The sequence below is a fragment of the Choristoneura fumiferana genome, chromosome 24 (genome assembly GCF_025370935.1).
Source record: "Choristoneura fumiferana chromosome 24, NRCan_CFum_1, whole genome shotgun sequence".
Taxonomy (NCBI): Eukaryota; Metazoa; Arthropoda; class Insecta; order Lepidoptera; family Tortricidae; genus Choristoneura; species Choristoneura fumiferana.
The window spans coordinates 9,899,190-9,911,314 of record NC_133495.1 but is presented as its reverse complement, the minus strand read 5'-3'; the positions used below and the strand labels follow the sequence as shown (position 1 = coordinate 9,911,314).

Below are 12,125 nucleotides of genomic sequence, written 5' to 3'. Positions count from 1 at the left end.
ATTTCATTTTTGATACGATCTTTTTTTGCTGACTGCACTTTTTGTTGACTGTACTTGTATTTTGCAGGTGGTAGGACCTTGTGCAGGTTCCGCCCGGATTGCTACCACCATCTTGCTCGCTAATCCTCCCGTGAAGCAGCAGTGCTTGCACTGTTGTGTTTCGGCGTGGAGAGTAAGATAGCCGGTGAACTTACTGGCACTTTAGGTATCCCATCTTAGGCCTCTAGGTTGGCAACGCATCTGCAATACCTTTAATGTTGCAGATGTTTATGGGCGGTGGTGATCTCTTACCATCAGGAGACCCATATTAATTTTATTTTAATTTAATTATTTAGTTTCAAACTGATTATGCAATTAAATATTCTGTTAATATTTGAAGCGTCTACCTGTTGCCGTTTTAATATTGAGAAAAAACGGCAAAAAAATCTCGTTTGTTGTATGGGAGCCGCCCTTAAATATTTATTTTACTCTGTTTTTAGTATTTGTTGTTATAGCGGCCACAGTAATACATAATCTGTGAAAATTTCAAGTGCCACGCTATTACGGCTCAAGAGATAGAGCCCTGTGACAGACGGACGGACATACAGACAGACAGACAGATATACAGACAGACAGCGGGGTCTCAGTAATAGGGTTCCGTTGAAAATGCGAAGCGGATTGACACATCCACGCACGAATGATGATCCTATCATCCAGGCCGCGTGCTTTGTAGTCACATTTAAAAAAAATGTTGGAAAAATATTTAATTTCTATTTTTTTTGTTGAGTGTATTATGATAAATACCATAAAGGGACTTATCACGCTAATACGCACGAGTAATATTTACCTCGACATTTCGACCACATTTCAGTGGTCGTGGTCACGAGTAGACTCAACCACGCCCCACTGAAATACCACTGAAATGTGGTCGGAACGTCGAGGTAAATATTACTTGTGTGTGTGTTAGCGTGATAAGTCCCGTTTGTGGTAATATGACTATGAGTGAAAATTACGAAAGTTTAAAACGTTGTATTATGAAAAATAATGAATTTGTTATTATAATAGATTTACAATAAATTTGGTAAGCAATTAAATTACTAAAACACGTCATGAATTCAGCAAAAAGTACGTAGTTTTCTTCACGAAAGGTAGTAAAAAAAAAAACATAAAATTGCGATAGTTTTACCAGATTCTAAAATGTTGCCGTAGATTTATAAACCTTTTGTGGTCTTATTTCACATATTTTAGGATTACGGTGAGTCCAAGGTGTGACATGTTTCAGTAAATTTCAAAAACGGTGATTATCATCTGAATTGTATTAATAAACCACAAAATTCTTGAAGTGATCTTACTAGATTACAGCTAATAAGTTGTTGTTGTTGTTGTTGTTGCTAATATGTTGAAAGATTTCGCGCTTCTGTGGAATAAACCGTCGACAACATCGGCGAAAAAACAAAAATTGACAATTAAGAGCCGGATTTTTCTTATATCTTAATAGGACACGAAACTAACAACAAGTTTGTTTGTTATTAGATAAATGAACATGCATAGGAATTGGTACTAAAAAATAGTAAGTTGCAGACACAATAACAGCTCTCATTACGTTTTGACCCTAGCTCCGGGTCAGAAGAAATTCTATATTACAGCAAGCTTCTCCCTGAGCTCAGTCTGAGCTTAAAACTCTGCGCCATGCGCACGCGTATCATACTCGCTTTCATTTTTGCGACCGCAGCCTTGCCCATCGCGATGAACTGGACCGAGGCCTTCCAGGACTTCTTCACCGGCCAATCAAGGAAGGCAACCAAGTTCTTTGAAAAACAGCGGCTTAAAATCAAGCAAGCCGTCAACAGTTACGTGGAAAGCGTAAAGGAAAACGGAAGGAAGGTTGCTGATTTTTGGTCTTATCTTCCTAGTGAGGACAGTGGAGCACGGTTGGAGAACCCAGACATCGTATTGAGTGTACCAGCTATTATATCAAAAAATGGATACACTTGTGAAATCCACACAGTCGTTTCGCAAGGATATATACTTAATGTCATAGGATTCCTCGATCGAAGAATACTGATGACGTTCCATCGAAGACAGTTCTTCTTCATCACGGTATGTTCGCGAGCTCCATCCATTGGATTCTTAACGGTCCTGAAAAGTCCTTAGCGTACGCACTTGCGGATACCGGCTACGACGTCTGGATGCCAAACATTAGAGGTAACAAGTATTCTAGAGAACACGCGTGGTTAAGAACAAATACCAAATCCTATTGGAACTTCTCTTGGCATGACATCGCTCTATACGACGTGCCCGCAATCATCGATTACATCATGAATGTAAAATCAGACGGCAATAAGATTACTTACATAGGACACTCTATGGGAACGACTATACTTTTTGCGATGTTGACTCTCCGCCCGGAGTATAATAATATCCTCAAAGCTGGTTTCGCACTAGCCCCGGTAGTCTACATGGCTGAGGTGAAATCTTCACTAAAATTCTTCGCTCCCATCGCTAGTAATCTGGCCTACATGGAGATGCTCTACGGTTCCCACGAGTTTATCCCGAAGCACTCCACTTTAGGTCGTATAGTGGCTTCTTGTAAACCGGACAGCTACGACGGCTTCTATTGTCGGAAAATAATTTTCTCTATATGTGGTTATGATATGAAGCAATTCAACAAAGATCTTCTACCCATGTTTTTGTCGCACCTCGGGCATGGTACATCTTGGAAAACGACTCTACATTTTGCTCAGTTAATTACATCGCAAAGATTCCAGCACTTTGATTACGGAAGTAATAATCAGAGGGTATATGGTTCAGAGGTGCCCCCGGAATATGATATTAGCAAAGTCACGTTGCCCATCACTATGTTTTGGGCAAAGAACGACTCGCTCTCCAGCGAGACAGCGGTTAATATGTTGAAGGCAAAATTGCCTGCCTCGACGGAGACGTATTTAATACCGTATCCAGAGTTCAACCACTTGGATTACTTATGGGCAATTGATGCTCCTACACTTCTTAATGAAAAGGTAATAGAAAAATTGGATAAGACTAACGAATATGATTTTTTCTTTTCAATAAATATGTCGAGAATTGACTAAATTAATGATTTGTAAAGACACGTAGGTGTGATTGACTTGACTTTGTTTTAGGAGGGGCGATCTGCGGCCCCAGTTGCATTCTAGGATCTTTTGATATTTATACAGGGTGGAAAGGGACGAGGGCCGTTTCCGAAAATTAGTACCACATAAGGGATGTGCATTCGATGTGTTGTAATGGTTAGAAGAAAATATTATAAAAAGTAACAAAAAAACTGGCCAAGAGCGTGTCACACACCCAAAATAGGGTTCGGTAGTCATTACGAAAAAATGAAGTAACTAGTATTTTACTATGAGTGCATAGGAGAAATTCGTGTCTAGACTCCTGTCCAGCAGTGGTGTAGGGGTTATAGCACGCAGCACGGTTTGCTGAGGAGCTGGGTTCGATTCCCAGCGCTGGTCTTTTCCTGGTTTTTCTGTGCATCCACGTATCAGTTTGAATTTTCGATATGGTTTCACGGGATACCCATAAAAGTAACGAATTTGTAGTTGAAATAAAAAATATAAAAAGACTCCAAAAAGCCAATCATACCCTCTGTATTTGATGATAAGGACGACGACGGGTACTTTTTACCCGACTGCCCGAAGGAGGGTTATTAGAATTTTCAATACGGTCGTATAAGTAAATCTGCACCCGCCCGACTTGGATTTCGATGAAAATAACGCAGTACTCTTTCTTCGAGCCCCGCAGCAAGTCGTACGACATCTCCGCGTTAGTCGTCCTGAGATGTTCGGGGTACTATGGGACGATGGCTAGCAACGCGGTCAAAGGCACGTAAAATCGTTTGACGATTTGATGGATGCGGTGGAGGATGTCGATCTCTGTATTAACACTATTAACTCAACGTCTCAGAGGTATTGTTGTACCCTGCGTATAACAGTAACAAATTGAGATAATCTCTAGCCTCAAATAGTGGCATTATTAAGCATTTGTTGTTGTTTTTTTAGAAAAATATGGCGCTGTCCATTGGAGGACAATTTTACCAGTGTCTAGTAGGTTTTGCCGTTGTACGGTAAAAAAGATCTAGAAAACGAAATATGAGACGTAATGGTGGATGAACGATGACAGCGCGAATCCTATTAATAAGCATTTCATTAGTTTAAAATTGGTTTAAAAGTGTGGCATGATTGTGAGGTGCTTATTGTCATTGTGATAATTATCCAAAGTAATTATTTATCTATGAAACAAATAAGTTGCAAACTAAAGTATTGTCAATGCACCTGCTTTATGTCATCTATCAGTAACGTCACAAAGTTATTGTGTACTAATTAGATCAAGGTGCGTTTATTGACCTTACTTATCAGTTGTTACGGTCGAAACTATATGTTTTTTGTATTAAACTTTAACGAGATGTAGCTCGAAAACGGCTAAAAATATTAGCATAATTTCGTAGAGAAAAATGTAGTACTAAAGATACATAATCTCGAGTTTACGGGAAGAGCCGTCGTCCCTTTCCAACCTGTTTGAACCCTGAGATATACTGTAACAACTTTTTGTAAGCTTTTTAGATTAGGTACTTACTGGTTTTGAATAGTTTCCGTGAACAATGATGCAAACTTAATTTTCACGACATAATAGAGAAGAAAGAAAGAAAGAAAGAAAATACATTTATTTAACGCCATAAAAAACAAACATAGGAACAAACATAGAACAAATAAAGACATACATGACGCTAAACAGGTCCCCACTCAGCATAATAGAGTAGTTTTTGTTATTATTGTTATAGATAGCTAGGTATAGGTTTACAAATAAATATTTTTTACGAGTATCTAGTCATTCTAGTAATAAAGGCCATAGATTTAGAGTCGCGATGTTATGCCCAAAAGCGGCTCACGCATCGCAACTGGACCGCAATACTTTCAGCACACAATATTGCCTTTTTTATTTATTAATCAATATAAGAAAAAATACAATTTATCATTATTACTATCATCTATGGCATCGTTAAATCGCATCACGGTTTGTATCGATTCTGCATTCCGCAATAGTTATAAAATTAAATAACAATAATTGATGCTTACTTTAGTATACATTTGTACTAACACCTATCTAAAAAATATTATAAAAATACAAAAAACGCTTGTGGTGAAGGAAAACATCGAGAGGAAACCTGCATAACCTGCGAAGCGATTCAATGGTGCGTGCGAAGTTCCCAATCCGCACTGGGCCCGCGTGGGAACTATGGCCCAAGAACTCTTGATCTGAGAGGAGGCCTGTGCCCAGCAGTGGGACGTATATAGGCTGGGATGGAAGATGACAACAAAACGTCCAGAAACCGGTCCACACGCTCACAGTACAGGATGCTTCAAATATGCCAATTTTCTAATTTAACATAATAATTTATTTATCAGAAATGGAATGCAAATATGACATAGGTACTACAGCCATATTAATAATAAATCATTATTATAACAATAAAACCGGCGACAAATTGACGACCGGATGGCCAAGTGGTTAGAGAACCTGACTACGAAGCTTGAGGTTCCGGGTTCCATTCCCGGCCGGAGCAGATATTTGTATGAATAATACGAATGTTTGTTCTCGGGTCTTGGATGTTTAATTTATATTTAAGTATGTCGAGCTAAACTCGATTTTAGACGTGAGTTATCCGGGTCATTATATTTAATATTTAAGTATGTATTAATCTATAGATATAAGTATGTGTATCCGTTGCCTAGTATCCATCCAGCTTTGCTTAGTTTGGTACTAGGTCAATTGGGGTGAAGTGGCCCATGATATTTATTATTATTTTTATTATTTACAACAATATAATATAATACACTAACAGGATGTTCAAAGGCGATTGTTATTTCAAATAAGTTTAGTTTAATTTAATTCATTAGTTTAATTAATTGTAATTTGTCATAATGAGATCATTTCCTAAATAAAAAACGTATTATTGTTATTGTTACGATTATTACTATTATGTTTTGTGTTTATCATTACAACTATTATTATTATTTTTGCATATTTTACACTGTTAGACGTTTCCGAGGGTATTTCGAATTTTACTTAACATTTCCTTTTTTTTTAGTTTAGTTTAGTTTAGTTTATTTATTCATTCAATACATCATTACATTATAATTTACATAAATGTTAGTTATAAGAATTTGTATTGAAATCGTCAAAGGTAATAAGATTAGTAATAATTATAAAAAATAAAATTCTAAGCATGTCATGTGAATGGAAACAATTAAAATTAGACTGGTTCTCCTCCTGGTGGTGTTTAAACAGTTGATATGTTTTTTGTGTAAGTGCATCTTTCAATTCCTTTGGGAGTTTATTTTATAAGTCTATAACTATCTAAATACGTTTGTTGAAAAAGGAATCCACTCAGCATTTGTCAGGCCACGGAAGGTGACTCGACGCTTAGTGAGAGAGAGACAACAATATAGAGATCTCTCTCTCTCCAATGCCTATAAACACACAATACCACTACATTTATCCAATTCCACGCTCTCAGTAATTTATCTATAAGTACCTATTTTTCCACGCCGTGAAAGCCGCCTTATATTATAAAAAGAAAAAAAAAACGGCCAAGAGCGTGTCGGGCACGCCCGAAATAGGGTTCCGTAGCCATTACGAAAAAATTAAGTAATATTTTTCTAAGGATTTCGTATTTTGTACGGAATATTCCAAGTTTAGGTATATGTTATACCTTAAGCCGCTATTTACTCTTAAACTACTAATAATTGTCATGAAAACTTAGGCGTTATAGGTTTCCTTGTAAGTTTGACATAGGTACTTACTACCTACCGGATTTTTTTAAACGCTCGATTTTAATGAAAATTAGCACTAAGCAATGACAATACTATAGGACTGACTTGACGTTGGTTGACTGATTCGTTTAATTGTGGTCGACAAATATTCTCAACAAACATTGGTTGATTTTCAAAGTGTACCACGTCAAAGTGGAGCTTAATTTTGCTTCAAAAATTTCGGCCCAAACCACCTGGTGAAGTATTCTGGATTAATTTGGAAATAAATTGTGTATGAAGTTAGTGAAAATCTTCACAGATTATAGAAGTTTTCTTAATAAGCCTCATTTCTTTAATATTGCGTGTGTGTAATGTTTTTTATTATATTATGTACCTACCACGAATAAGTACTATGTGCTGTGGAGTGTAGTAATTCCATTTGAAATTCTGTGGTATTTTATTTGGCATGGTGTGTCGTTTGATATGGTGCGCGTCACCTCGTTTAAGTTAAACTTAAACATGTAAACTATAACTATCTGTGGTATCCTGTAATTGACTCTGTGTTGCTATTTCTACTACATTGCAATTTGTATTGTATTTTAAGCTGTTGGTTCTCCTTAAATAAATAAATAGAGTAAAGTCAAATAAATAAAAACCTATTAAACAACAACATATTTATTATTCACGCTTCTAATTGCTTGGGATCTTTTGAATCTTCCAACGCTTTCTCCTTCTTCGTCCTTAAATCCCGATGGATCTCTTCCAAACTCCTCATCTTTGTCTCGGGAACTTTCAGTATCACATAAATAGCAGATATTATGCAAATGAATCCAAAGAAGTAAAATGCTACGTGAATTCCCACTGCGTTCGCTAGTGGTTTGAAGAACAACATTTGGATGAAGTCTACGAGAGATGATGAAGCCATTGCTGTTGCCATGACGGTGCCTCGGTACTGAAATTAAATTAAACTTTGATTAAACAAAAGTGTATAAATTTGAAACGGATCGCATGAGAGTTCTCCGAAGTGACAAGCTCTATAGGCTTCCGTAGCCGCATGCATAATTGCATAGGTAACACCAAGTGGGCTGCACGCTTTTAGGCTACCGACGTGGTATTTAAGTTGTTGGTTATAATTAAAATAAAACTATGTCCGGACACGACAATTTTATGATTATGATAATGATTCAGCTTAATAATCTTTCGATATTTTTTAAGATAAACTCGGTATACATCCCATGGAATATATTTTTAGATGAACATGTCTAATTACTACATCTGTATAGTTCATTTTAACTAACCAACATGATCACCAACGTTATGTTACAAAGACACAATACACCATCCATAAAATACCGAACTATTTCATTAGATCTAAGCTAACCTTATTTACTTAGCTTTATTTTTTCTCTTTGCCTTTTCTTTTATGAGTATCTTCTAAAATAATTTCATTATTAAAGCATAGCCATTCTTTATTGCTTTGAGTTCCGTTATTTAACAGCGAAATTGTATAAACTTTAAAATTGTTCATTCGTTTTATCTCACCTTAAACGAGAACATTTCACTGGTCAATACCACGGAGACAGGCTGTAGCCCCGATGCATCGCAAAATATACACAGACACAATGTGGCTATAGGCAGCCAGTCAGGTGCATAGAAACCGTAGTTTTTGGCGAGGAAATATGTAGCCAATCCGCACATGCTCAGGCCAGATACGAGAGACGTGCTGATGAGAAGTTTCTGGAAAATAAAAGACAATTGTTATAATGACTGGCTGAAAACTCAGATGAGAATGAATGCTGGCTGTAGCGACACAGGATTGCTTAGCTTGCGATACGGCTAACACGCGCCAGTAATAGCATATATATACAGCCTGTAGTCTCAGTAGTCCCTCGCCTGCCACCGCAAACTAATATGTACCCTTTAGCAATAAATCAAACCTAAATAATCAGCTGTTAATTATTCTAAAATACTTCTTATTACTTTTACAGCACTGTTAACTGATGGATCTATTTTTATTAATTTTTGTACCAAGAGACTATTATTGGCACTTCTTGTTTCTTAATAGGTATATTCTGATCTATAATAGATACATAGAATAGATAATTGGACTGCTTCATTTACTAATTTTTAACATTTAGCTTTAAACAGCTTCATGACAATTGTTTTACAATATTTCTTGCAATTTGTACTTTGTTTCTCGCAACCAAATAATTGTTTTTGTTTTGCCCATATCTTGGCTGTTAGAGAAAACTACCACTACCACTTTGCAGGTGGTAGGACCTTGTGCAAGGTCCGCCCGTATTGCTACCACCATCTTGCTCGCTATTCCTGCCGTGAAGCAGCAGTGCTTGCACTGTTGTGTTTCGGCGTGGAGAGTAAGACACCCGGTGAAATTGCTGGCACTTGAGGTATCCCATCTTAGGCCTCTAGGTTGGCAACGCATCTGCAATCCCTCTGGTGTTGCAGGTGACTATGGGCGGTGGTGATCTCTTACCATCAGGAGACCCACTTGCTCGTTTTCCATCCAGTCGAATAAAAAAAACTCATTCCCAAATTCGAAGTCACACAAGGAATAAGTTCAAATTAAGAACTTCAACCTACCTTCCTTCCAGTCTTCTCCACGATGCTGGAAGCCAGGGCTGCTCCCGCAACTTGCACCAACCCGAGCATCATAGCTTGCTGGTTAGCTGTTAAAACTAAGCCAGAGCCTCCAGAAGCCATGGTGAATATCTCGCCAGCAAAGTTGAGGACAGGAATCGCCCCACATACTTCTCGAGAGAGCGCCACCACCATCGCTATCCAGAAAGCTCTGAACAGGATTTTATCAGACACTAAAAAGAAAGGAAAAGAGTGTAAACGTGTGTGTGGCCTGCGCGTTTTGAGAATATGGTAAAGTCTATCCTCTCAAAAATACAAACTGAGACATGGATGCACAGAAAAACCAGAAAAAGATACCAGCGCTGGGAATCGAACCCAGGTCCCCAGCAATCCGTGCTGCGTGCTAAACTCCTACAACACCGAAAAAAAACTCCTCTCATAAAATCTTGCTACGAGTAAGCTTCTATTGTTTTCGCATTCGTTTGTTTTCGTCTGTTACTTTGACATTTTCCTGGCGATTTTTTTATGATATGCCGTATTGTCTAAGAATTCTTCACAGATTTAGCTAGCGAAGGAATTCAATGGTGTGTAAAGTTATTAATCCACCCTGGGCCTGCGTGGGAACTATGGTTTGAGCCTTCTCCTTCTGAGAGGGATTCTGTTCATTATGGCGTTCTAAGGGGAAGGCCTTTGTTCAGCAGTTGCAGTCTACCGGCTGATGATGATGATGATTCTGAGAGGAGGTCTGTACCCGACAGTGGGTTGATATGATGATGATATTGAAGAAAAGTCAAAAGTTTTATAAACAAACTAAACAAAAAGCTAAGTTAAATAAGCGACATAATCATTTCAGTAAATAGTAAAATGTAAATTAAACTAATCTTGTCTAATCTTGTTTTCCGTTTAAACAATAAAATGGTTACCAAGCTACTGTGTCAATAATACAAATGGGATTATTTAACTTGCCTTATTTAGTTCAGAATGGCAATTTAATATCTTAAATTTATTGCGGTTTGTTACATTTATGTAATCTTTATCTACTGCGTGACGTATACGAATAAAAGACAGACCAATGAACTAAAACAATTACGATTCATTAACTAAATCAATTAGGATTCACGATAGCTACGTCTTCGCAACAAATGTTTTTCCATCCTCCACACTATAAGAACACACAGATTACACAAACCCAACTATCAACACCAGAACACCACACAAAACTGACGCGTTTCGAACTCAACTAGAGCTCATAAATATTCAGGGCAACATAATCGTTCACCATGCTACTAGACGTTAGACTCTAACATGTATAGTTGGGTTTAGGGTTGCCAGGCGTCCGGATAAAGCCGGACATAGTTAGGCTTTTTCAATGCTTGTCCGGCCAAATTAAACGGCGTCCGGCCTGTCTGGCTTTTGTTGGGCTTTTTACAACTGACCAGTGACTATATAAGTTCATAAAATAAAAATGATAATAACCAGTTATATTAATACATAGTTTTTGTCATAATAGGTATACTCAGACACAAAATCCCTACTTAATGTTATAAATGCAAAAGCAAAGTCTCTCCATCTGTGTCGGTCTGCCTGCCTGTTACTTCTTTACGCTTAAACTACTGAACCGATTAAGATGAATTTGGTATAGAGTTTATAACTCTAGGAAGTACATATGCTACCATTTATAAAAAAAAAAAAAAATTTTTTTGGCGCGTCAAAGCTTCGGGCATAAGGCTTCCTTCATGATGGAGCGTCCAGCCTTTTTGCCCAAAAGTCCGGCTACTCTGGCTAATCTGTCTAACTGTTACGTTTGAGGACTTGGCAACCCTAGTTGGGTTTATGGGATCTGTACCTATGTGTTCTAACAGTGTGGAGGTGGAGGATCTGTATGATGCGATACGATGTAACCATCATAAGGTCAGCAAAGTAAGTGATTGTTTACAGTTCGTTGATATGGATCTTCACAAAGTAACGCCTAATTCTATAAATTATTTAAAAGACAAAATATTTAAGCATGTGGTTTAATTAGTTTGACTAAATGCCACTGTAAATACTCGTATTATTACTGGAAATGCAGTCGGAGGCATGCAGTTGGAACCTATCACTCAATCTCATGCCTCCGACTGCGTTTCATCACATTGCATTAAAGTTTGAAGGACTATCGACATGTTTTAAGTTTACTGTTAGTGTTTGGTCTTGTATCGATATTATTTCATCGAATTTAGTTTTTTATCTTTTCAGTTCACTTTACTTTATTTTTAGGGTTGCGGAGCCAAAATGGCAAAAACGGAACCCTTATAGTTTCGCCATGTCTGTCTGTCCGTCCGCGGCTTTGCTACGACTATCAATGCTAGAAAGCTGTTAGTTTGCACGAATATATAAGTAACAGTTCGATGTTTTTTTCCATAGTTCCCCAATCCGCACTGGGCCCGCGTGGAACTATGGCCCAAGCCCTCTCTTCTGGTGAGGTCCTGTGCCCTGCAGTGGGACGTATATAGGCTGGGATGATGATGATATAAGTAAACTATGCCGTACAAAATAGGTACAATTAAAAATTCAAAAAAATATTTTTTCACAGGTACCTCTCATAGACGTAAAAGTGAGGGGATTTTTTTTTTCTCATCCAACCCTATAGTGTGGTATCGTTGGATAGGTTTTTTTAAAACCATTAGGGGGTTGCCTAAAACAATATTTCGATTCAGTGATTTGTTTGCGAAAATATTCAACTTTAAAGTGCAAATTTCATTAAAATCGAGCGTCCCTCCT

The 12,125-nt window shown here is 37.6% G+C and overlaps 1 protein-coding gene and 1 pseudogene across 1 annotated transcript; one reads left to right on the top strand and one right to left on the bottom strand.

Moving 5' to 3' along the window:
- Window positions 1-1,676: 1,676 nt before the first annotated feature.
- Window positions 1,677-3,423, top strand: LOC141441533 (lipase 3-like; annotated as a pseudogene).
- A 4,003-nt stretch (window positions 3,424-7,426) lies between these two features.
- Window positions 7,427-9,598, bottom strand: LOC141441559 (facilitated trehalose transporter Tret1-like). Its single transcript, XM_074106326.1, has 3 exons — window positions 9,369-9,598; window positions 8,310-8,504; window positions 7,427-7,719 (listed from the first exon to the last, which is right to left on the bottom strand). The coding sequence occupies exons 1-3, from the start codon at window positions 9,558-9,560 to the stop codon at window positions 7,450-7,452; spliced, it is 657 nt and encodes a 218-aa protein (XP_073962427.1). The 5' UTR covers window positions 9,561-9,598; the 3' UTR covers window positions 7,427-7,449.
- Window positions 9,599-12,125: the final 2,527 nt, after the last annotated feature.